The 27388-nt window shown below is 35.2% G+C and overlaps 2 protein-coding genes and 1 long non-coding RNA gene across 3 annotated transcripts; 1 reads left to right on the top strand and 2 right to left on the bottom strand.

Annotated features, from left to right (window-relative positions):
* Window positions 1-2318: 2318 nt before the first annotated feature.
* LOC114527879 lies at window positions 2319-6453 on the bottom strand. Its single transcript, XR_003687447.1, has 4 exons — window positions 6008-6453; window positions 5087-5118; window positions 3363-3433; window positions 2319-2995 (listed from the first exon to the last, which is right to left on the bottom strand). It is a non-coding gene; the product is annotated as an uncharacterized LOC114527879 (long non-coding RNA).
* Window positions 6454-10094: 3641 nt separating this feature from the next.
* On the bottom strand, window positions 10095-21061 carry LOC114527830 (ceramide glucosyltransferase-like). Its single transcript, XM_028549530.1, has 12 exons — window positions 20543-21061; window positions 20309-20396; window positions 17468-17536; window positions 16912-17014; window positions 16621-16722; window positions 16088-16152; window positions 15796-15843; window positions 15319-15430; window positions 13778-13844; window positions 13023-13109; window positions 12038-12230; window positions 10095-10447 (listed from the first exon to the last, which is right to left on the bottom strand). The coding sequence occupies exons 1-12, from the start codon at window positions 20647-20649 to the stop codon at window positions 10253-10255; spliced, it is 1236 nt and encodes a 411-aa protein (XP_028405331.1). The 5' UTR covers window positions 20650-21061; the 3' UTR covers window positions 10095-10252.
* A 1052-nt stretch (window positions 21062-22113) lies between these two features.
* Window positions 22114-27221, top strand: LOC114527829 (N-sulphoglucosamine sulphohydrolase-like). Its single transcript, XM_028549529.1, has 5 exons — window positions 22114-22423; window positions 23205-23356; window positions 25312-25498; window positions 25722-25991; window positions 26187-27221. The coding sequence occupies exons 1-5, from the start codon at window positions 22117-22119 to the stop codon at window positions 26876-26878; spliced, it is 1608 nt and encodes a 535-aa protein (XP_028405330.1). The 5' UTR covers window positions 22114-22116; the 3' UTR covers window positions 26879-27221.
* The last annotated feature ends 167 nt before the right edge of the window (window positions 27222-27388 follow it).

Genomic DNA, 27388 nt, shown 5'->3' with positions numbered 1-27388 from the left:
TTAGGTAGAGGCATTCAAATAAATCGTCTTGCTTTCAATTAGGTTTATCATAATATTAAGGCAATCAGATTCTAACAAAGGCTTGATATGATTTCAATAGAAGGGAATTTTTTTTAGGACACCCGGTATATATGTACATAAATCTTACTGCCTACTGGGCTATGTATATTAACTTCTTATTAACCGAGCGCAAAATCTTTGCCGAGAAATATCGGACCGAGATCTTTTTGAACAGACCGAGCTCAAAGAGTGAGGTTTGCACAAAAATATCGAGGTCCGATATTTCTCGATTGGTAAAGAACGAGCAAGCGAGGTTAATAAAAAGTTTATTATATGGCATAAGGGTGTATTTGCACTTGAAACAAACAAGAAATGCATGAATTCCTATTAGCAGCCTGGTACCCATTTGATAAAAACAAAAACAAAATATTGAGTTATTTATAGTTTACCTAAACTGTCTGGAGACGTCTTATTAATTTCAAAAGCAATTAAATTTTCTCTTGTGCATTTATTTGTGCCTTTTTCATTCAGAATTTCTCTGTTTTTACCTCTTGATAGATCGCCGCTCCATTATGGAGAAGTGCCGGTCCATTACGGGAAATTAATGGACCGCTGAAATTTCTTCTCAGCCAATCACTGAGCTCCATTTCACCGGAAGTGACGCTTGCCATATAATAAAATCTCATACTGTACTGTGACTGCAAAACACGCTCACCTGCTACGTGCAAATTTAAGTATTTGTTGACGGGTAGACTACAGTATAGCGTTTGATTAGCTTGTTGTGCACTGAAGTATTCTCGAATATCGAATTGTGGGTCATACATTGATACAGCATATTTCTCTGATTTTGCTCTAAGTACTAAATGTTTCACCTTTATTCTCTACTAGTATATGATTGGCTGCCGTAGTGCGATTGCGAACAATCCAAATAGAATGGCAGTTTAGCGCATCGGTTTTGCTCATAACAATGTGCATGTGCGGGGGGTTTGGTGTAAACACTACCTAAAGTCGAACGCTAGTGCCTTATGTTCTTCAGTGTTCTTCAGTGTCAAAAATATCCCGCAATATAGACTCATGGGCGATATTAATTCAACACCAAAGAATTTCACAGAAATTAAATAATCTGGCACTAGGAAGCTTAAAATTTTCAGTTGGGGGGAAAATTCGACTTTTATATTCAACGTTCAAAATTTCTTTCACCGGAAAGTCCCCTAAATTTGAATGAGATTGAAATGTAAAAGCTCCAAATGGGAGTTCCAGTTAAAGTTCATTAGTTGTTACGTAACCAAAAAACGACTCTTCTGACAAGAGAGCTAAGCCTTAACGGTGACCGGTGGGCTAAGAAGGCCTTATAGCCCCGCTCCTTGATTTAGCGATTTAGCTTTTAGGACCTTAATAGGATTTAGCTTTTTAGCTAAGACTGTCGTGAGGTCAGTTCGTCCGTCACTATTTCAGTGGCCGCTGATGGTTACTATATACAGACTTTGAACTTAGTGCGAAAAATTTGACTTGTTAATCAATTTATTACAATACATCGCGACGACTGTCGATGCATGACAGGTGACGAAAACAATTTATACAAAGTAACAAAACGTTTCATTCGTCGCCTTTGCCGACGACTGTTGATGCATGACATATGAGAACCGGGTTTAAAGGTACTTAACCCAGTTTCGATCCCAGAAAGGAATATTTTTTGTAAAATGGTTAAGAGACAACGACGACTCTTTCTGCTGACTAGCTTTTGCTACGAAAATATGCTTCTTAGCGATTATAGCTACTGTGTATGTTCATGAAGCAAAATCAGACATGCCACTTTTACACCCTTATTACAAATCCTTACACACTTCAAAAATCCTGTGCATAGATGGAAGAAGATAGAACAAGATTGATCGTTGAAACGGCGACCAAAGCCAAACACATTTTTAAGTAATCAACAATATAAACTTGTTGCACTTATACTTCCCACATAGGGGATTTACCGGAATATTCGCGGTTCTCGGGGTTGAGATTGTGCATGTGCACAGGAGGATACGTTAAAAGCGATACAGCGACTTCGTTGAAAACGACGACTTGGAAGTTTTTTTATACAATCGAAGTAAATTGAACTTTACATATATATAGAGATATATACTAATGCTGTTCGGCTACCATCAGTAGCGTAGCCAGCCTGACGATTTGTCCCGCTATGCTAATATTTTGGTGTTTATTGACTGTGAAAACGATAAATTTCTGAAACATAACTTGAAATTTACAAACGGACAAAATCGTCAGGCTGGCTATACGCCACTGTCTACCATGCGGTTTTAGATATCACACAGACATGCGTATCTGCGCCAGTTACATAAAAACGACAAAATTCACGGAACAGAATCTTTTTTTCTTAAGCAAACTACGATTTAACTGCCCATAAAGTACGTATTTTAAGAGCTACATTGCATTCATATATGAAATTGGTTTAAATTAAATTGGTTAAAATTCAATTTTTTGCTTTGCGTCGATCGTCTTTCATCTGTTTTAGCTCATGCGCTTTTCTTGAACATAGTAATATTAGAACTGTATGTCATTTTCTTCAGTTTTAAGTAGAATCAGTATGGTCTTAACGATCCCCCTCCGAAACACCGCAGAAACTTGGTCTTTAAAAAAATTTCTTCTGCATATATTTGAATACGCATTATGCAACTTATCTTTTGGCATCTCACCATACGCATCTGACAGCTAGCTGAGAAATAGACATTTTGCACAATGTTATTAATTCAGAAGATTTGTTTTTTTTCAGCTTCAAATCTTGAGTAAAATCATCATTTTGAGGAGTCGTATGCTCAAGCAACCGTTGCAGTATACGACCATTAGCATAGGGAGGTCGTTAAGATCGTATTATCTTATACGTATATAGCTAGTTATCAAATAATATATTACACCCCCAAAAAACCCACCAAAATCCTTCGAACAACGAACATTTTTCTTAATATTTACTTCTCAAAATTTCTTTGATTCCCTAAAATGAGAAAAAAAACAAAGCTATAGAGTTTGCACCAACCCCTCATACATAGTTCTGATACGCCGCCAACTTGCATATATCTACAGGCATAAATTTGTAAAGGAATCCCATTTGTAAATTTCAAGTTACTATAATTATTCATGTCTTTAGAAATTTAATGTTTTCACTGTCAAGGAACACCAAAATGTGCGCATGGCGAGACAAATCGTCAGGCCAGCGACGCTACTGGAAAAAGCTCCCTTATATACGAATAATATAAGAGGGCCTTAATACGAGAAACCTAATCTTCGCGCATATTTCGATCACTTTTAACTTAGATGGCCTAAACTCTCAATAAAGTACACATTGAAACTGCCACACTTACCATCAACGAGTCTTTAATGGACTTGTTATATATACAACCATCACAGTTCATCATGAATTTTCGCAGGATTACTGAAAAAAATAGAATATTGAGAAGAAAACTTCAAACTAAAGATGGCTTAGTTCTATGTTCTATAGAAGTCAGTATATTCTTGATTTTCTCAGGAATTCAACTTGAGATTTACTCCAACAATACACATGTTGCAGCAGAAAAGAGCCTACAATTATTGGAACTATTCATATGATAACTACAAATAGAAGTAATAGAATAATGTATAAGCACTGTGACAAAAGGCGATTGTAAAAATATCCTAATCTAATTCGTTGAACATATTGTGTCTTGTGATTATGTGGTTATACAATGGTGATGAACATATTGAGGCAGTTGGAAAGCTGTGTTATTCGAATGTCATCGAAAATAACTCGTAAGCTTTAAATGGTATTACATTACAGTTAAAAAATATCTACCTACAAAAGATTACATCGCTTCGCACATGAATTGATGTTGCAAATAAGCTAGGATTTATTCAACCTTAATTCAAATATTAACACCCAACAAACGTAATCCAATTGATCTAGATATTTTATGTTTAGAAAACATTTGTTATATATGCATATTGAATTTAGCTGGCCTTTTCTAACAGATAAGTTAGAGGGCAACTACGTATGCCCCCATCCACATACCCACCCCCCCACCATGCACAATCATACCCCCACCACCACGAATTACTGCCTCCCACCTAGGTTTCTTTACTGATAAAATCTTGGGGAGATGACCATGCACATCACAAAGAGAAAAATTAGATTCTTTCCATAAATATTGCCCTGTATATATGGAATGCATTGATGAATTCATGAAATCAAGTCAAAGATTCTCAAAAATACCCCACGGTCAATTTCTTTAGAATGGTCTCAGAATTCATATATCTAGTGCAGTGCCCATGGGTTATTAATCGGTTTTTGAAATTATTATTTCTACACACATTGCAGAAATCAAGGTTGTCATGATACAGAGTTGCAATTAGAGATGTGTTAAAGATGGTTTGTAATTCAGCGTTCGTTGAAACATCACCATATATGTTAAAGAATATTCGGATTATTTTGGTTTTCTAACTGAAATGTTATACACCAAGAAACTTTACTCCAACATTCAATATTACATGTTGATCAAATGATCAATATATCCTAATATAATGGTGCCCCTACATGTGTTGGAAATATTACTTCGAGGCAACGCATTAAAACTGTGAAATAAGGGGCCATCCCAATCACTGCAAATATATAATACATATAAACATTGAAAGTGATCCTAGAGATTACACAAATCTTTAAGTTTGAACTATTATTTAAAACAAAAATTATGAAGGAATTCACTGTGAAACTGTAGGAATGCATGCTGACCTGCCTTATAATTGTAAGAATTTTTAATAAAAGAAATTGCAGAGAGACGAGAGAATAGTAAGATTCTCGTCAGAGAATAGTAAGATTCAGGGACCCTCTCCGCCGTGAACACAGAAATCAAATCCAACGTAAAACTTCAACGTAAACATGCATGCATACCTACGTTGTAATGACGACTTTTTGTGTTAATAGAGATGGCTCCTACCTACTTATTATTAGCTAAAAAGTATTCTATACTTGATATACATATTCTGGATAACCGCGTGTAGGTCAGCTTGCGACAAGATTAAAATCACATGCATGAATACAAGTAAATCTGCTTACTTTTTCATCTTTTCCTCCAGCCATCTAAGCAACTAAAATTTAGAAATCGTCATATTAAACCATTAATTCACATATTTGGCCACGAAAGATTATGTATTTTCTGAAAACTATATGAGAATTTCCTACTCACTTCTTCTTTCAAACAGAAATAACACGCAATATTGTTCATTGCTGACACAATTTGGAGAATTCGACAATATTCGCAAACCATTGACGCCATTTTAAGTAAAATATAGCTGCAATATAGCTCAGAAGAGATATTTGGTATAATGATATACTGCGCATGTCCCAGTTCAGATTTACGCAATACGATTGATCTAAAGAGTATAGGTCTGGGTCCAAGATATTTAAATCATTTATGGTTGGCACGCACCAAATATTGAGGTTATCTACATATATATTCTCTAGAACAACGAAGAAAATCGTTAGACGTACAGGAGGCATTTTTAAGTGATTTGTCTGTATATACGATTTTATACGATTTTTCAATTTAGCGACTTGATTTTGTACGATTACAAGTTAAGCAAAGCGCAGTCAGCCGCTTAAAATTTCTATCATGCCGTTTAAAATTTTCTCTTTTGTCATACCACGGCGCGTAAATTACATGCGAGCCTAGGTTGATGAAAAAGGAAGTTACTCTCGCCTTTCAATTTATGACACGTTTCATAAACTATATATTTATATATATTCCCACTTTATAATTGAATGGTAGAAACGCATGTTCTTACTATTATTTATATGAATTGACAAGAAACCTCCCGAAGTGTGTGCATTGTTATGTGGATTATAAATTATTGTCCACCTGTATCATTTTGTCGCGTTCTACAACCCCATATTTATTACTAGCATAATTGGAAAGAAAATCCCTATGTTTCAGTATCGCGAAAAAATTACGACAAAAATTTATTTCCTGAAACTAACCTCTTTTGTTGTACTTCAATTTTGACACGCGACGAAAATGCCATAGCATCGTTCTCTGTGAGAGCGCCAGTCATTTTTTGTGCCGAATTTTTAGCATTAGAATTGTCTGGCTTCACGCTAATAATGCTTGCTACCAAACGATGTTGCCGTCTGTTTAACTTGTGTCATCTGGTTCTCGGATGATCATGTATCAGAAAGTTTACTAAAGTTGAAGACATGTCAGAACACGACTTCTTTATACATACCTGCCAAACCTATAGAAAAACAATAGTGAGCAATAAATATGGACCATTATTTATATGCTTCTTAGGCTGAGTTGTCTGTTTAAACTGGACGTCGCCACATCGAATTAACGAAACAATAAAATTGTGCCGAAATTCTTGTGTTATATAACTTGCAAAACCATATTCTGTTGATCAGCCTTTAGACTCAGCAATTTCGTGATCTTTTGCTTGCATGTTTATAGTTATATAAATTATGAAAATAGCAGGGGTCCGGTTAAACATAGGTCACGAAGGATAATGCGAATTTGAATATCTGCATGTCTGTGAATAATTAATAGCCAAACAGCTGCTCCTAAACCCTGTACATTGATCAGAGGGGACGCAAACGATGAATTAACGAAACTATAAAACATAGAGTTGAAGGTAAATTTCTTGAAAATCCTCGATTTTAAAATCATCACGGCATCGCTTTCTCTTGCTTGTGGTAATAATTATTTGAGAAGGAAAATCAGCAGGAAGCCATACATAATCTCATGGTAAGACAAGCCTAAACATGCTTTCTAATAAAAATTTCAATAAAAATATTTTCGCAATACTATTCCGCAATAACATTGTTGTTGCATCGCAACCGCAAACTTAGTCAAATTAACAAAGGCATATTTGTAGATGTAATTCAGTTTTCTATACCCTGTTCAAGCTTGTTCAGATGTGGACACATCTACAGGTGTACAGGTGATTTTAAAACTAGCGTCCGAGAAAAATTTCCTTAATTCATCTGTTTTAAAATCGTCATCACATCATGTACATCATCGCCCTCAGATGATGTGGTAATAGTTGTGAAAGAAAAGAAGCCAGCAGGAAGCCTAAATGTAAAATACACCACAATACCGAGTTACTCCGAATATATAAACAATTTTAATGAGGTTTATTTCCAGCTTTTGAAATGTTATCAAATGCTATGCGATTATATAGAGTGTGATGCAAAACAAAATAAAATGCCACTACATAGAAATGTTTATGCTCGGAGATACTATTTTTGTGTATTTTAGTACAACATATATTCAGTGGTTCTTGAAATTTTTAAGCCAAAATGTCCTATGGTTAGACAAGTCTAAGCATGCATGGTAAACACCAATCAGTATAATTTTTTTATGAATAATAATTTCATGCTGCAATCCCATAGCGTTCACAAAAAGTGATGATGACAAATTTGGCAGCAATGTATACGGGCACAACCTATGTATATATGCAGCACGACATTGTTCAATGCTGTTAAAACGCGGGCTCAAAATGCTATACGCGAGGGTTGAAATTGGCCGTGCGCGTGCCAAAAGTAATATTTCTGCGATATTTCTTTTATTACGACCTCGAAAGGTTGATGATGCATGCTGGAGTGCGCCAATGACTGCTACGGGCTTAAACCAATCAATTCAGAATCTCGGATCTTGTTTACACGGTCAAGAACAGGTCAATTATTGGGGTTAATAAGTAAGGGGGCATTTTAAATTTCAGAGACCTGAATAAATATACCAAATCTATCAAAATAATACGCATTTGCTAATAATCGTTGCTTCATAACGGCTAACGAAGATGTCGTGACAAGCGGATCCGGTAGCGTGTAAACGAAGCTTCAATATGTACGTTCGAGCTCAAAGTGATTATATAAGTCCACGATATTCTAGACAGTCAGCTTAAGCGATCATTATGTATACACGTCCATGCATGCAAAAGCCAAGATTTGCAAATATTTGTACAAAATTATTGTATGAATATTTTTCAGACACTTGTTTGCTCGAAGATTATTTTGCATGGGGTCGGAGTATCACCCACGTAGCATGTCTGATGATTTAACCCTGCTATATATGTATATGCATGTATGTATGCAAGTGAGCCGGTTTAAGCCGGAATTCAAATATTCAAATGAGACATAAGCTCACTGAACTGATAATCTAACTGGATATAGATACTCATGAAAAACGATGTCAAAAAATGAACTTCCAGAGAAACAAGTGGAAAATTCAAAGTACTAAAATATAGAGCTGGAAAGCATTTTAAAATGAGTAAAATCGCATTAAATAAAAGCGCATTAAATTAGCACTATACGCGTTAATTTTACATCTCCCCAGCATGGAAAATGTTCAGGGGCGCCGTGGCCGGGGGGGCCAGGGGGGGCCATGGTGACCCCCCCTTGATATGGTGACCGTCCAAAGAAACACCAGCATGTCCCGTATCAGAATGCTGGAGCTACAGCAAATCCTTTTCAAGTTTATAGTACTTTTAGTCAAACGGTTCCTGAAGTTTATAAAAGATAAGGTACCACGATAGTACAGCGGAAGAAGTAAACTGATGAGAGGATGGAAGCATTTGCGAATATGTTTATATTTTGGTTATAAACAAATGTTGCGTATAGAATACGCTGTATGCTCATCCACTAAGATTACAAAGCTATAATAGAGTATCGTGAAATAACGTATTGCGTTATTTGTTAATGCATGTGGATTAGAATCTCTGTAATACAGTTTTCCCACAAACAGTTAACTGTATCAAAAATTATTCAACTACTCAATTGAAAAGCGTATGTAAAACGTGAATATTTATCGGTCATATTCATTGTGCATGAAGCGTCAATTTAAATTAGTAGACGTAGCTCGTGATCTTTGTCATAGCAAATGCCTGCGCGTCCTTACCCAAAACCCCCTGTCAGTTTTGTCAATATTCGTTACTTTTTTATTATAAAGATGTCGGAAAAAAAACGTGCTTGTCGGAATAATGTTGCCTTTGGCCACCCCTACATTAGCACACCCACGGCGCCCCTGAAAATGTTATATTCTCGACTGTTTCACCATTTTGGTCGCCTAAAGAAAACCGCCCATAGACCGGTTTACACTGTGAAATTCCCTTTGATCACAGATGGAATTTTCAAAGTATTTGGTTGCAATATTCAAGGGAACTATATTCAAAACTTGGCATTTATCAATGCAAATTTTTAACTGTGAACACCGTAACTTAATTTTACAGGGTAAACCAGGCCTTAGTAACCCTGTATCCTATAATTGGGGGTACAATTTCTATCAGGCTTTAAATATTTTTGCAGTCGATTTCACATAACTTTTGCCAAAATACTTCAAAGTTAATTTTGAAGTCCACAGATTCGTTACGAACTTGCCAAATTCAAAACTTAATTAATATAAACGAAGTTTATTAATCAGCGACACCATAAAAATTAACTGGATATTAAAGTTAACTGAAGTTAATATGAAGAGATGTCAGCTAAAAAAAGAACTAAAAAGGCTAGACAATAACGATCGTGGCACTATACAGATAATCTTTGAAAATTTATAATCATTTCCGATTAACTTAATTGTTGTTATTTAGACGGATAGTTTCCAGTTGTCAAAATGCTATTTTCTCACATTTTAAAGTCTGCTTGTCTATAATTCGCAACCAAAGTTCGAGTTAACCGGATATATTCGACCAAGAGAGAACAAAATTTATTCGAATTAGCGAGGGGTTCGAGCTAAGCGAAGTAAATTACTATAAATAACATCACCAAAGAAAAGGGGAATTGGATTTAGTTCGAGTGAGGAGTTCGAGTTAAGCAAGCTCGCGTTAGCGGGGGACTACTGTAGGTTGTTAAGTAGCCGACTTTAAATTACACTATATCACTCTATATGCACCCAATGATTAGAAGATTTTTCGAGTCTAAACTTCATAAACACCAATTTCTGCGGTGTTTGTTTGAATGCTCATGCATGCATACCGTTAAAATAATCACTCTCAAAAGAAGTCGACACAAGGCGAATATATGCCAGTATCAATTTTGCAAAACGATCTCATTTAAAAGGTTTTACAATATTTCGAAGTGATGATAAAATGGCAACATTTTTAATCATAACAATGGCAACATTCATAACATTTTAAAGTAGTTAAAAACGCGAAGAAACGCGAGATTTGTACATATGGAGCTTTGCAGGTATGGTATAAATTATAAATATATACTATGTGTCACTATATATCTATTTCACAAGCAATGCTCATCATCTTCAACTTTCATGCCCTGTATACGATATGCTTTCCCGCCAGTCTGTATTCTGAACGCGCCATTTTTCCATGTGATCTCCCTTCCGCACAGCCCCCGAAGGAATATGAAGTACGTCCACGTCTCCCGTAGTAGCCACGCTAGCGTTAACTCGTAGAATGGTGCCATTGGAACAGGCTGGTAAAAAGTTCAAGTGAAATGGATTACTCACATGCACGTATAGCTAGAATCACTATAGGAAAACTATAGGACACGAGCTAGAAGAGTAAATCGCATGATATTATATTACTATATATACAGGGTGTATAAAAAAAAATGTCCTAAATGTAAAATTTCCGTTTTGCAGGATATTTTGTAGAATTTGGCAAATTTTTGTGTTCCTAGAGATAATTAAGACTTATCTGGTATACCTAGGCCAAGTTTGGTTTTTCATTAACAAAATTATGTTACCGGGGGGGTGGTTCCTTTCCACTGATATTGAGAGGGCTTGCGCGCGAAAATGTGAAGCTAAAATTGAGACATTATTTAGCTGTCTAAAAGTAGGAAAGCTTTTTAATAAACTGTCAAAGTTTCAGGAAAAATAATGCAAACTGGGAGCAACGCGCGACCCCTAAAAGTGACAAATATTTCATTGCGCGCAGTGGATTAAATGCATGGTTGATTTTAGCGTGACCGATCTCATGCAAAGCTGGGCAAATGAATAAATTAAAGCGAGAAACTGAACAAGAAGACGAAGCGATTTAATAATAAGATTCTTATTCTTGATGTTAATCCTCAACATTTCCACCATTTCTTTCTAAGCAAACTGCGGCTCGTCTGAGCATGGTAAACACTGAACGGCGAACCACATTTGTCTGTCCTGCCTCAAACTATCCATTTCGTTCGAAATTCTTTCTTGCAAATCGCCTACGCTACCACCGGCAAATCTAGGCGAAGGGACAGACAAATGGTTCGGTGTTCAGTGTTTAGTATGCTCAGACAAGCAGCAGTTTGCTTAGAATGAAATGGTGGAAATGCTGAGGATTAACATCACGAATAAATCGCTTTGTTTTTGTGTTCAGTTTCTCGCTTTAATTTATTCATTTGCCCAGCCTTACATGAGATCGGTCACGCTAAAATCAACCATGCATTTAATCCACTGCGCGCAATGAAATATTTGTCACATTTAGGGGTCGCGCGTTGCTCCCAGTTTGCATTATTTTTCCTGAAACTTTGACAGTTTATTAAAAAGCTTTCCTACTTTTAGACAGCTAAATAATATCTCAATTTCAGCTTCACATTTTCGCGCGCAAGTCCTCTCAATATCAGTGGAAAGGAACACCCCCCCCCGGTAACATAATTTTGTTAATGAAAAACCAAACTTGGCCTAGGTATACCAGATAAGTCTTATCTATCTCTAGGAACACAAAAATTTGCCAAATTCTGCAAAATATCCTGAAAAACGGAAATTTTACATTTGGGACATTTTTTTTGATACACCCTGTATAGATGATTGGGGTAAATGTTTTCCATACCGAGAAACAAATCTATTATCAATCAATTCTGTATATTCTCTCTTTTTTCCACAGAAAAAAACTCGATGATTGCTTTGCCAATATGCATGCATGCATGCATAAGTGAAAGTAATTTAACATCTAAATATACTATTTGTGGGAAGCAATTGAAAATATGCAAATTTGAACGTTGTTCTATCCAGTTTAAGATCAGTCCAAACATTAACATATCATATAATCGTAATATAAAAAGGTGTATAACAAACTTACTCACCCCTTGCATAATATGTAACAACAGTTGATCGGCAACAAACCACAATAAACAATGGGAAAGTAAAAGCTTCCATATACTAAGTCCCCATAAATAATATGCCCCAAAACATCCCAATAATCCAATTGTAATACACTCGGTCAATGGTTCAAGGACTCCAATTACCGGCATCATTGTGATACGTAGCCTCGTCCACCTTTAATAGGAATAGTTCATTCGTTTACTGAACCGCCTTTTAAACCCCCCTTGTGAAAACTGCCTTAAAGTGCTTAACTATACTGGCTTTGTAAAATGCTATAACTGTACATATAAAAATATTAATACCATAGTTAAAAAAGCGTCGCGAGTGCGCAAATTTACAGGCACAAGCATATACACATGTATCGCATACGCTACGCAGGTGTTATATATATTATCAGACCGCGTATCCACAGGCAAATTTCCAATGACAAAATACACTAAAATGCTTGCAGGGACAATAACAACAACATTAATAACAAGAAATCTCAAAAGTTTTAATTGTGACTTGAAATTTTTTTATAGTTTCTAAACAACTCCAAAACACTGCATTTCTTAATTTGTTCAACCGTCCAAAATTTAACGTTATTTATTATATGGCAAGCGTCACTTCCGGTGAAATGGAGCTCAATGATTGGCTGAGAAGAACTTTTAGCGGTCCATTACTTTCCCGTAATGGACCGGGACTTTCCCGTAATGGACCGGCGTTACCGGCGATCCATTAAGAGATGAAAAACAGAGGAATTCTGAATGAAAAAGGCACAAATAAATGCTCAAGAGAAAATTTAATTGATATAATTAAGTCTCCAGATCGTTTAGGTAAACTAAATAATTCCATATTTTGTTTTTGTTTTTATCAAATGCGTACCAGGCTACTAATATGAATTCATGCATTTCTTGTTTGTTTCAAGTGCAAATACATGTTAATAATTAATATAATAATGAAAAAAAATTTAACACCCGTACATACCTTACCATTCTTGTAAAAAAAGACGACAAATCGATTTTTGATGGATTTTGCATCGCCGGCAAACTACTCAACACGATTTTCCAACCTCTGGGAAGCAAAATAAAATTAAATTCATTCATTCACTCATTTAAACTATAACAATGGTGCTATAGTATTATAACCTATAAGATTTTCAGTGGCGTTTTCACTATATTAAATCAATTTCATTTCAAAATTCCACAATATCGAGAAATTTTACAAACTATACAATATAATGCAGATTGATTAGGTGGTGTATTTAAGAATGTTTAAGAATGTTACCTTAAGAATGTTTATATTCAAATGTGCAGTTATATTGTTGCACTGAACATATACATGCAGGGTGTCACAACATATATAGTAATTAGAAAAACGTCTTATATACCTTTGGTTTGTATTGCTTTCACTTACACTGTTTCAGTACAAAATAATTTTATATGACATCCCATGCAGAGGCACATGCAGAAATGTCAAGTTTATTAAACTAGTGAAAATAACAATCTGATTGCAGTAAATAATAGTTCCAACGAATACATAATTAATAACGCGGGTTCCGTTTCTTTGGGACACCCTGTATTTTATTAGTACTTTCAGAGGGGTTATTCAACTTCAGAGGAATCAGATCCAAAGCGCGAAATGCGATAAATATATGAAATTGATAAAATTAATCACTGGCATTAGCAGTATTAATAAATTTTAGGTAAAACCAAAAAGAGAAACATTTCAAGTAAATTTACCTATCGGCAAAAGATTTACTTATAAAGAAATCCTCGGCAATGTAGGAAGAAAATGCCTGAATTCCGCCTGAAAAATAAATGTATAATATAGTTATGTATAATGTAGTTAAATGTATAATGTAGTTAAATGTATAATGTAGTTAAATGTATAATGTAGTTAAAATGTAGTTAAAACATTTTCATGCATGCACCGTTCTCGTGCATGCACCGGGCCAGGAAACTAATGCGTACATGAAACTACAATATAAACAATTACGATTATTCGTCCGAAGAGTAGCAACTTAACTCGACAATATTGGAACATGCGCAGAAACAGATCATAACAATTAAAAGAATATACATGGCGTAGTTGTAATTTCATTTAGTAAAAAAGTCTAAGAAACAATTTTCTCCCAACAAAAAAATGCGAATATGATTTACGATCTCGCCTATAATATTAGCTATATTTTGTTTTGCGTAGTAATTAAAATTTTTAAGCATTTGATCGAAGGAAATTAATACTGCCTTTGTGTGTCTCTCTCTATACACAGGGTGTATAAAAAAACGGTAACCTAACTTCAGCGCGCTATTGTGCATAAATTACTTGATATAGTGAGAGTAATTTTGTAATATTAAGTTAGATCAGGCTTTTTGCTGTTGAATGATATATGTTACGCGAACCATATGAAGAAAAATGAGCTGGTTATATACGGTTTCGTTGAAAATCGTAGTGAATATCACTTTTTTTCACCTCTACGCTTAACAAAAGAAAAATCAATTAATCATGAGCATTTTGAGGCCGCCTTTTGTTAAACGATGCTTAGAACAATTAACTACGCAAACGCACAAATAATAATGTTGAATTTCAACATTTTTTTTAAAATTCCGCAGAGGTGGAAATATCCGATTTTCATCCCAACTTTCAATCGAGCTCGTATTTGCTTATTTTTTCTCCATTTAATTGGTATAAAAATATATGTAGATCAGCAGAGAAAAGTCTGATCTATCATAATATCAAAAAAATACATGCATGCACTTGTTTATAAATGAGTAATTTACGCACAATTCTTGGTTTGCAAATGACGCCATAATCGGTCATTCGACGCCATCTTGGTTGACTCTACAAAGTTTCTTCTGCTTTTCAAGAGAACAAACTGCGTTGATTTACTTTTTCCTTGTTTATTTTGTAACTGTCGTTTCCTTGTTTATTTTGGAACTGTTATAATCTCTGTCGTATTATTAGGCGGGTATTAAAATACAGCAACGACGAAAAAATTATTTTAAAACTATACTGTGCATGTTATTTATTGGTATATATAGACATCAATTTCACGCCATTTTTTGTCATGACACCCAAAACACAATATCTGCACACCGTATCCCAGATGTAGTAGTGTATAGCGCATGCTTTTTACGAGTGTTTTAGTTCTAAGTGGAACACCACGAAAAAGGCAATATAAATATTGTAGCTAATTCTTGTCCTATAGATTGCCAAACTCGCAAATCTCTATTATATATATACATATATATATACCGAAACAATAAACTACATCGCTGCGTACCTACTTTATCTAGCACATGCTTCCTCAACAACATGGACATTCCATTTGTACATGTAAAACCAAGAGCATTTGCAAAGAGATACACACGGGCATGTTGGGTGCCAAAATAAACCTATTATAAAGTATTATTATTGTTAACCCATACTGTAATAGTCCTACACATCTGCATGGTTTGTTCTATATATTGCACTGTTTTTCATTTGCATCAAAATATATTCATTGGCAGGGCATAAATTGGAGAATAAAATAATAGTCAATAGGTACTAAAGGAGCACATGCAGAACCTATAATAATTTTTCAAAACATTCGTAGAAAAATTCCAGCTAGTCAACACCCTCTCTCCATCCCGATAATGTTTCATTCATCTCTTTGCTTTACTATAAAATTTGTCTTTTTGCTATTACTGTAAAATTTTTATAGTACATGCATTTCCAATTAGGTTTCATTTTTTCAATTAGTCTCATTGGGATAACTGACCTTTTGAAGTACTCCAGCAAAAGACGACTTATTCATCAGAAACGGTACCTGTATACCGATCAGTGAAATGAAAATATATTTTATGGCGGTTTACTATACTTTTGTATAATATGTGTTACCATTTCGTTAAACATAACATAAAGAGAAAAAATTGAAATGGCGGAAATATGAATAAATACCATATTATGTCAAAGGTATCTTAGAAAATAAAAGACTGTATGTATAATTGTAATAATATTAAATGAATGTTCACTGCTTGTGAAAACCAAACCATATTCAAATATTAATATACCTGATGAGTTATTCCAACATCATCGGCCATATCAGAAACCATTTGCGACAGTGTATTAGGATGAACTGGAATCAACGAGGAAATATCTTTAAATTATTGTTAAAATTTATGAACCGTCAACAATTATCACATCCAACCATAAGAAGTATGGTTATGAATGGCTTGACCTTTCTATTTCGTTAATCATATAAGTATTTGCTGTATGTTGCAAATTTACTATATGACAAGAGCCACTTCCGGTAAAATGGAGCCCTGTGATTGGCTGAGAAGATTTTCGAATCTACTTTTCCGTAATGGAAATGGCAATCGTTAAAATTTAATCTATATATTGTAATTAATATGCATATCTGCAAATTATTTTAGTTAGAATAAATTATATATTATTTTAAAAACTGAGTTATTGTCATGAACAGATACTTTAGTTTGGAATATGGAGTGAAGGTGTTGAGCATGTATGTGAAGTTCTATGTTCAAATTTCAACCTTATTCGATTGCTACCCAAGAATGAGAGTTCCACGTGAGTGCTAACTTACCAAATAATGCACTATCATTTATCCATATCAAATCGTACTTTGCAACTTTGTAGCCTTGCAACATATTGTTTATTTTTGGATTTACTCCTCCAGTCGTTGCACCTACAGTACAAGCCACAAAATCTGAAAATCTAACCGGATGCACTATATATAAATATATTCATGACAGCAAGTGATCGTGCAAAGTGGAATTATTTCAAAAGATTTTTATAATAAAGGTGTGAGATACATATGGAATCACACATGAGAATAAAAAAAAATAGAAATTAGAGTGATATTAAATTAACATACATGTTAGCAGTTGAACATCTGCATTGGGATAGTCATCCATGAGTTTCTTAACTGTTCGAGTGGCGGGATCGTTTTCGTCTTGAACACAAAACAGAATTTGCAGCTAGAATGTATATATAATGAACAAATTTTGGTCAAATGGAAACATCGAAATTGAGATTGATGAAAGATAACTCTAAAATAATAACTTACATGCATATTGTAACTCGCTGGTTAAAATTTATCTCAATTCAAAAAAAAATCACTGGCTTTGCTAGTTAGGTATATACGATATATATAGCGAAATAATAATTATGTATATATCATTGTTCGTTACGAAAAAATACAGACTATTATTTCTTACTATTTCTGACTATTATTTTTTAGATCTCAAATTTGCCATTTTATAGGCTTATAACAAAATTAATTAGGTATTTACAATTTATGATTTACTTATTTGGGAAGCGAACTTGATATATGAACTATCGTCTATATATATTATATAGACCTGAATTGTAGATTCAATTCTGACGATGAAGTAGGATTAGACTCAAATATGCATGATACAATACCATACCTTTTCATAGTTAAGGTCAAAACAACTTTTCAAGTTCATGTACAGGTTTTCATCTTCGCCGACGAGAGGCTAACAGAACGTAAAGTGCGAAAGTAAATATTCCACTTGACTCGAATTACAATATAACTGTTAATGTCTAGTTTCTGTTATTCTTGAGTGGTGTGAACATGTCAAGGTGGCTGATGCGATAGAGTGTGTGCAGTGAACAATGACTGATAAGAATACAGAGATAAAGTATTTATTTAAAGACAAATTTACACTGATCCGGACTATTTCTCATCATTGAAAATGACTTATTCACGACAATTACTAGCAAATCTAGCTTTATGTTTAATCACCATTGTCGAGGTGGTGTTTAATGAATATAACAATAATGCAATAAAAACAAATTCTGATCAAAATATAACAACATTATTGCTAAATTGAGATTTCTAGCCACGTTTCATTAGCCACAACTAGCACGAGCTCAATATATTATTTGGATGACAAGCCTGATTTGGATGACAAGCTATGATTTCAGCATATATTGTACACTTAATGTATAATATTAAGGGAAATAATGAGTTTTGTTTCCCCAAGAGTCTGACAAACATTGAGACTCGAGGGAAAACAAAACTCACTAATTCCCGAGGTGGTGTACATTAAGTGCTTTGTTACATAAGAACAAAAACATACACGTTACAAATTAAACACACTACTTTGTTACGACAATATGCGAGCAACAATTTTTTACTTGCATTATTTAAAGTCATGTGACTACGAATTAATTACAGTATACACATTTAAAATACACAGCACCTATGTTTTGGCTATATAACAATATTAAATCATCTTCATTTGTAACCCCCCCCCCCCCCTCACAGACGCCGGTAATTGATGCAAAATTTTGATTGAAAAACCACAAAGGAAATATGTTTATACCGTCCATTTACCGTTTTAAACCGGAGATCAATATCACTTCTAATATTGCGACTCTTTGATGACTTTGAAAGAGGTTTTAGATTTTACTAGCTTTTACAGGGATATAGCTACTTTCGGACAGTGATGACGGTCATAATACCGTTACTTAAGCAGTTTATAATACGTTAACAACGGCTTTCGCGCAGCGGTTGAGCTCTGTCTCTGTGGTCATAACATTGGGGGACCCATGATTTAGAAATTTCCCAAATTTCGCATGTTTTCTTTGAACATAATTACATAAACTCTATCTCGTATTCATTTAGAAATATAGTGAACCGAAATAGTGATAAATATACCGATATGACACTGACAGGATATTTTAAGATATAGCGATTCAAAATGTAAACAAAGCGTTCGTCTACATTACCGACTGTAACTGACCTTTAAAAGCAAATACTTTACTTTATTATTTACAAAATAAGTTATGTGGTACTAGTACCATTACAATATGTACGTATGTAATTATTATATACAATAATATGATTACAATTCCAAAAAAAATTACAATTATGTACACTTTTACAAACTTTATTAGTTACACCCTATTGTCCATTTTACATTTGAAGTTGCTTAGCTTCCACATGCCAAGAAAGGGATACTTTATGATTATGGCTTATATACTAATTCGCATTTCAGAGGTTCTTAGAGAAGACCAGGTTTTCATTTGGATAGAAACCAAGAACAGGGTTATTTCCATAACATGTGAGGTAGTGGGGAGTGCAAGGTTGCACCGCCACCAAAAAGGGGGCACCGCCACCAAATTAGCTCTGGCATATGCAGGAAAAATAGAATTATTTTTATGTTGCAAACAAAAACATAGCCCTCACAATTATTGCAAAAATGCAGGCATTTTCAGGAAAAAAAAGAGCAGGAGGTCCACTTTGACCCTTGAAAACGTTTTGCCTCATGCATGCCCCTTGTTATTATATGAGGTATATGTTGTGTTGTTTGATAATCATACAATGATGACAATTCATGATACAATGATGACAATAAAATAATAGAAGAGCAGATTTACCTAACAATAGTTAAAAGGTGGGAAGAAAATGAATGTTTTCAAAGGGAAATTAAATACATATATACTGTCCAGGGGCCAGTTGTTTAAATAAAATTCTGAACTACATTTTACATAGTTAAGTCCTAGTTAACTCTGAAACACGTAACTCTGATTGGAAAATTCTGTCACTAACTACAGTTAAAAGTTAATTACCCTTTTATGCAACTGGCCCCAGGAAAATTAAATTAATGTTAGAGAGAGGGCATCATTTGCTATATAAATTAGTGGTGAGAATGTTTGCATTCAAAACAGCTATATGCAATTTGTATTCATTAGGTCACCATGAGGCAGTGCCTCATATAGAATATAAAATTCTACCTTCAAATAGACTCTTTATACACTGAAAGGACTATAGACTGAAAAGATAATGTACGTTATTCACACCCGGCCCAACTTAGCTGCTGAGAGAAATATTTTAAGATAAATGAAACAATAGTTCAAGTATCTTCAAAATTTCTTTCTAAAAATTACATCACTGAAAGCCATTCTGAATATAGCACATGCATACTATTGAGTTTGTACACTGAACCAAATTGCATACTGGATGGGCCACTTTCCAGCATATATAAATAACTTTCCAAGGTTCAACAGAATTTTTTATGTGTATAATTATGTGTAATTCGTATCTAAGTATAAAGATCAGCTATGTAAGATATACATCGTCAAGTATCACCCAGATCAGGTGGATTTCATACTTTATGAAAAACAATTTCCACTCTTGAAATACGAGACTGCTTAATTTTATCGATTTACACAAAATTTATACCTTATATTTATATGATCAAAATTACACAATTATGTTACGGATCTCTCTATACACAAACCTTTAACATACTGACACCAGGACAGAAATTATTAGGACCCTGAGAAACATGACTTGATGTCAAATTGAATCTGTGGAGCTTAACTTTGCTACAAAAAATAGACGGATGTTTCTACGAGTGAATGACCTCACGTTATAAACAAAGTCTCGTGCATCGAATAAAGCAACAAAGGACAAATTTCACTACAGTGAATTACACAGTATAAAATACATAAAAGTGCACAAGAAATCTTACCCGTAGACAATAGCTACGACATGAACGAAATACATAAATAGAAGTCCTATCACAGCGAATAAAGCGACCAAATCAAACAGCGCCATCAAACACGATACGGAGTCCATGTTGATAATTAATACCAAGAATCATGTATTAGCATAAAGTGTGAAAATGATTTATTTATGTGGATTGACGTTATTGGCTGATTATTCAAAAGATAACATAGAACGCCATAGTTGATTGGTTCATTATTTCCGTTTGAATAAGGCAGCGTTTTTGAAATTAAATTTTTCTCCGTTATCATCTCGAAATGGCACCAAATTCCCCTTCCCTGGCTTTCCAAATAGCCCGTTAGTTGAACCAAGCGATAGAGAATGCGATTTCATTATTGAAAATGTTTTAGTTCGCCTGCATTTGACGTGGCGGGCATTTATTAATCTTTATAACCGCACTGCATATTACTAATTAGTCTGCTTTAATATTTTATAAGCCGCGAATGAAGTTTGTGCGACAGGCCAAGACAAGTCACAAAGCATATACCGGAAAGCAGAAGTCTCGACTCTCGCTATTTCCCTTGGTTTATGACCGTTTATCCGATATTTAATGAATATATGGGGCTGAATAGAAAAGAAAGGTGTTGAAAAGTTATGCTTTTTAGATTATATAATGGCACGCTGCCGAGGTTCTCTGCGTCTGTGGTGTTTGTGGCTGACTAGGAATTTGCGATTTATACATTGATAGGGTTTTACATCTAGATAACAAAGAAAACAACCGATTGCCCAGCATGTATTCAAGCTTAATTAAACGCTGATGAGTTTGTTTACGCACGTACACACAGACTTTGGCATTCTCGTAAAACCAAAAATCGTAAAACATGAAAAACCCTCGATAGTTGCTCTCAAAAAAAAAATTGCTTCAAAGTTGCCGAAAATAGAAAAAGTCGCTATACCAGAATTCTTGCAATACTAGAACTTTTTTACCAAAGAAAAATGTCGTACAAAGTTGACATTGTCGAACATGAATTCCTAAGCGTCCTAAGCGAAATCTGAAAATCTGTCCTTGCCTAAAACTCGGTTTTAGCCGGGGTAGTGTCGCAACTTCTCGCAAGAATGATTTTTATTGGCTAAATTTTACAATACATTTCTGTTTCAACCAATAGCATAGCTTCATTCTTTAGAAAGCATAGAAAAGCATCATCTAATTGGATAAAAGCTTCCAAGAGCTGCGACATGTTCCGGTTTTAGTTCTGTTCTATCTTTAATCTTTTGTCCATGTAAGCTTGTGACATCATATGCCAATGTCGACAATGAATGATCAACTCTTTTTGTGTGGTGAAACCGTCTTTATTAATGTAAAATTTTAGCTCATTATAAACGCTCTAAAGTTTTTTGGGTTTCCAGATTGTGGCCTTGTCATTGGTTATGACTTATGACCAGAGGGTTATGCTATGGTGAGTATTGTTATGATTGTACGTCAGCGCACCTATTTTTTCAGACAAATTTGAAACTGTGGCCAGGACTGAGTGGCCAGGCCTGGCAACTGGCATTCTTAAAATGCGCACAATAGGCCAGACTGGCCGTACACTAATACCTATGGGTAATGCTGCAAATATTGTGACGATACCAGTCATGGATAGTACTCTTTGTCTTACATTGCTACTTGGATGTTTCACACATTTATATATGTTTGGTACGGTACATAGTTTGCCGCCCAGCTTCAAAGGTCGAAGAAATGTGCTTATATTTATCGCAGATGATGGCGGATTTGAAATGCAAGCTTACAATAACTCCGTATGTCGTACACCGAATTTGAACGCACTAGCTGAACGAAGTGTGGTTTTTGATCATGCATTTACATCCGTGAGTAGCTGTTCCCCAAGCCGTTCAGCTATTTTAACAGGTCAGTCGTCAGAGTCGCGCAGCGAAATTTTCGTTTTGTGATTAGGTAGCCAGAGTAGGTAGCCAAATTGAATTATTAAAAGCATCCACTTTAAACATGAGCAGCTAAATAAAATCTAGCCATTTCTTAGACTTCATGATAATGCCCTACAACGCTACATTGTTGAATTTTGAAATTGCAACATTCATTAGCACAGCCAGCTGTTTGTAGGGAGAGGAAGCTAGAGCATTACAGGATGTTGGGACATGGTCCCAAGGCAAATGAGGTCAACAAGGGGCCAGGGGTTAAAGTTTTAATAATAATGTGAGGTATGGGCCTGTGCTGACCAGTCTGTCCTCTTTAATTAAGTTCCAAATGTTCAATGGAAATAGATTGGAAATTAAGGAGTGCAGATGTGATTCCTGGAATATTCAGGAGGTTTTCAGAAGCAGATTTGGCAATTATGAATATCATGCTATGCTTTCCAATCAGATTGCCAGAAATGCCACTTATTTATTGTGTTATTCAATAAATAGTACTCACCAATTAACAGATTAAGCTTTAAATTAATATTTGTTGTTACTGTACCATTGATGACTACATTGATATTGTTGTTTTGAGTAAAAAAATCAACCTCATGTGCATCATCGATCGTGATCAAATACATGGCTGGTTCAAATATGTGCCAAGTTTTGTACACTTCCTGTTCCCTGCTATAAGAAGGCACCAGACCTATTCATAGACACATCACAGCCCACAAGTAGTGAAGTTATACTATGTGAAGAAGTTACTATTGCTTTAGGTTTGCCACAACACCAAAATGGAATGTATGGCTTGCATCATAAAGTTCATCATTTCAATTCCTTTGATGCTGTGAAAAGTTTGCCCAAACTTTTGCAAGATTCTGGGGTGAGAACAGGGATTATTGGCAAAAAACATGTTGGACCTGAAAAAGTAAGCTCTCCAAAACAACAGTTAAATACTTACTTAACTTGTAAGCCCTCCTGTGTTACCCCTGCATGTTGTGACAGCTTTTACAAACGAAGACAATCATGACCACGTTCTGGCAAGCACCAATAAAACACTTATATAAATTCTTGATTAATTGATTTGATTTGAAAAATTGAAATCTCAGCCCAGCACGAGGCCCATAGAAAACTGGAATATCTCGAACGCTATTCTTTATAAATTCGAACGTTTTGCCTTCTTTAAAAAAGCATCTTCGAAGATATTTAGTTTATTTAACCACTCTTTATGTGAATATATTGAAAATATTTAGAAAGTATCAAATTACGCTGTTTACGCGTAGAAATATGCACCACTTCACTATGAGGCGGTGACTGAAATGGCGCGAAAGGACTGTGACTAGTTCTTTATAAAATATATACTTTCCGTAGAGCTATAGTTCTTATAAACAGCTATAGTTAGATAATCCGAAAGTTTCGACTAGTTTCATAAAAAATATGGATAAACCTTTTATGACCGTTTGTGGGTTGGCAAATGGGTCATGAGCGTTTTGATGTTTTTGTTTTGAAAATCGGATGAAAAGAGGCGTCTGAGTGTTAGTGGGGGGGGGGGTTTGACATGTAACGATTATTGCTACCGAAGGAGCGAGGAAGGCGCATATTCCTAAAATATAATGCATGCACTCTATACAAAAACGTTTCGTTATAACCAGTGGCGTAACCAGAACGATAATTGGGGGGGGGGTGAATATTCATATATCCAGTTCTGCCCTACGGATTTCTTTTGTAATTGCAATAGCTTACAATAGAAATCCGTAGGGCAGAACTGAATATATGAATATTCACCCCCCCCCCTCACCCCCCAATTATCGTTCTAGTTACGCCACTGGTTATAACCTTTGCCATTTATCAGTTGGCTTACATAAGTTCATCGAATATTTTAGAAAACTTTAAAAACTCCTTACTTCATGTCACCCTATTTTCACTAATTACTTTTGCTTGAACAATAGACCTCTCCCTTTTAGCTTTCAACTTTGTGATTTCGCCATGTTCAGGAGCGATTTTGCAGCCTCGTACCCCTCGTACGCGCTTTAATATAGTAAAATATTTTAAGGTTCAGTTATTGTATACAGGTCAGCTAAAAAAAGGCGAGCGCGCGGGGGTGCTTGGGGTTATACAATCACTGAATTCGGGGTTATACAATCACTGTATGCAACGTTATATATTTTACTATTAAAGCGCGTGGGTACGAGGCTGGCGATTTAGTTTAACAAAGAAGCAAAAAGAATCAGCAAGGTTTTTTTTACAAACAAAATCGCTTCTAAGCAGAGCGATATTGCAACTCAAAGTTGCTTGATAATCAACTACCGACACGCATTGTGCGCTTGAAAGCTAAAAGGGGAAAGGTCTATTCTTATTGCGCATTTTATTGAATAATCAGAAAGACCAAAGGGCAGGAAAATACTTGGTTCTTTGTAATATTTGTTCATGTTAGTAAGAACAAAATTCGTCATCGTGAGAAAGGCTAATTGCGCAATATTTTTCGGAAAGCCTTCATTGCCGCGACTATAAATAAATTTGCTTGCCCATCCTTCTAAGTGCTGATTGGCTAGAGAATGAGCCTAATATCAATATCTATCTAATGCTTTGCATCAATAATGAATTGGGACCAGTTGTATAAAACGCTTCAACTACATTTTTCATATATAGTTAAATCCTAGTTAACACGGAAATACACAATTAACTCTGATTTGTCAATTCTGTCCTTAATTACAGTTAAAAGTTAACTAGTGTTTTATACAACTGGCCCCTGATGCGTTAAAATTAATAAAAAAAAAATTAAAATGTTTGCTTGTAACAGCACGACCATAGGATGAGTCTTGCAAAGGTATATACATCCTCAGTGATTACATTTTCAGTCTTTTTATTTTTCAAACATCCAAGGTATACCCGTTTGATTTCGAGTATACAGAGCAGCATCATTCCATACTTCAAGTTGGTCGAAATATAACCTACATGAAATTATTGGTTAGGGAGTTTTTAAAAGAATCCCAGCAAGATACCCGACCATTCTTTCTGTACATTGGCTTTCACGATCCTCATCGCTGTGGACACACCAATCCAGAATACGGTCAGCGGTAGAATGTATGCCCAACAGATAGTATGTAAAGTAGAGCCAGAGGAAAAAACAGACAGAAACCAGGCTATAATAAATTGAGCGAGATGGTGGGTGGTAATAAAATAAAAACATATGAATCAACCTACCATTTGTTAGAAAATTGAAGACATGACCAATAACCGTTAATGGAACTCAGGCGAGAAGCGATCATGCTATATTGTATCTTTTATATAAGGGCAATTCTGCGAAAAATTTGGAAACGGTGAGCCTGGCATGGGAATAATAGAAGATTGGAAACCAATTCATTATGATCCAGGCGATGTTGTAGTTCCGTATTTCATTCAAGATACCATTGCTGCAAGACGGGACCTGGCAGCACAATACACCACCATTAGTAGGCTTGATCAAGGCGTTGGTTTGATACTGAATGAACTGAAAGACGCTGGTTTTGAAGACTCAACGCTGGTGTTGTACAGTTCAGATAATGGAATACCATTTCAAGTTGGTAAGTGGTATCTGGCTTTTGTGCTCGCCTAATTATTAGACTCCATTTTAAATTTCGTCCAAAATAATGAATCCGAATATTTCTATAATATATGAATGAAGTTACATCCTTCCACCACCATTATGGGAATAATAATTAATGATATGAATAAAAATATTCGTATACACATGGCATTTAATTTTTTTTCTTACAAAGGTCGCACAAACTTGCAAGAACCTGGAATGAGTGAGCCACTGCTTGTCTCGACGCCGCTGCACCCGGAAGGCTGGAACACCCGGAGCGATGCTCTTGTTAGCTCAGTTGACATTACACCAACCGTTTTAGACTGGTTCAATATTACCTATCCCACATACAAAATATTTGGTCCCGATTCGGTCAAGCTAACTGGAAAATCTCTTCTGCCTTTACTAGAAGAACATAAGGTACCTTTCGACGATTGGGATACTGTGTATGCAAGTCACAGCCTTCATGAGATCACAGGTTACTACCCAATGAGAGTCATACGGAAACAAAGATTTAAACTGATTCACAATTTGAACTTTTTAATGCCGTTTCCAGTCGATCAAGATTTTTTTATTTCACAAACGTTTCAAGATATCCTTAACCGAACACGTAGGCACATTGACACACATTGGTTCATGACGTTGCATGATTATTACTATCGACCGCGCTGGCAACTTTTTGACCTAGAGAACGATCCTAAGGAACTCGTGAACCTTGCTGGAAAGGCGGGATTTGAAGATGTGTTCGAGAGTTTGCGAAACGAATTGCATCATTGGCAAAATGTCACCTACGATCCATGGATATGTGCTCCTGATGGTGTCCTTGAAAATTCCGGCCCATTTTCACCAGCTGGAACCTGTCTGCCGTTGGATAATGATTTATGAATAATGTATAATATGACATGCAGAATTACATATCGCAGATGTATGTACCAGGCTGAAATGTCTCTATAAAGTAAACAACCCCATAATTGACTAATATACGCCAGTAAATAGAATAATCAATAAATTTTATAAACATGTAAAATTTCATTAAATCACAAAACGTTATCATTTTTCCATCACTACACTTCACTGAGTTGACATTGTGCCGACGAAATTTCGATTTGGAACAACTGTTGCATGTACAAGCACTCTTTCAAAAATAGACCATTACAGTTTATATACCTATATAGTTCTTAGATCTTTTGGGATATATGAGCGGGGGTGTATATACTTATTAATTTATGTGCACATATACATGCGTATATATAACGAATATGTATAAATATGCATGCAACTCCCTCCCGATTATGTGTTCAATTGATATAATATATATACATTTGCTGCCAATGATAATCAAATTTCGTCCATACCAATTTTTTCCGCGTTTACACTATGTTCAATGTTAGGTTT

This window comes from Dendronephthya gigantea, unplaced genomic scaffold (assembly GCF_004324835.1).
Source record: "Dendronephthya gigantea isolate DGI-Jeju-01 unplaced genomic scaffold, DenGig_1.0 000047F, whole genome shotgun sequence".
Lineage (NCBI taxonomy): Eukaryota > Metazoa > Cnidaria > Anthozoa > Malacalcyonacea > Nephtheidae > Dendronephthya > Dendronephthya gigantea.
The sequence above is the reverse complement of the archived record's forward strand: the minus strand, read 5'-3'. Positions and strand labels throughout refer to the sequence as shown.

Bases quoted from the DNA above. Each gene is read 5' to 3' on its own strand.
- LOC114527830 (XM_028549530.1), bottom strand. From the start codon at position 20,649: ATGGACTCCGTATCGTGTTTGATGGCGCTGTTTGATTTGGTCGCTTTA. The intron at 16,153-16,620 runs GTAAGTTAGCAC...CGTTGATTCCAG, and splicing joins AAATGATAGTGCATTATTTG to TTCATCCTAATACACTGTCG. The intron at 12,231-13,022 runs GTATGTACGGGT...TTCCTATTAAAG, and splicing joins TTTTTTACAAGAATGGTAAG to GTGGACGAGGCTACGTATCA.
- LOC114527829 (XM_028549529.1), top strand. From the start codon at position 22,117: ATGGGTAATGCTGCAAATATTGTGACGATACCAGTCATGGATAGTACT. The intron at 25,499-25,721 runs GTCAGCGGTAGA...CTTTTATATAAG, and splicing joins ACACACCAATCCAGAATACG to GGCAATTCTGCGAAAAATTT. The intron at 25,992-26,186 runs GTAAGTGGTATC...TTTCTTACAAAG, and splicing joins TGGAATACCATTTCAAGTTG to GTCGCACAAACTTGCAAGAA.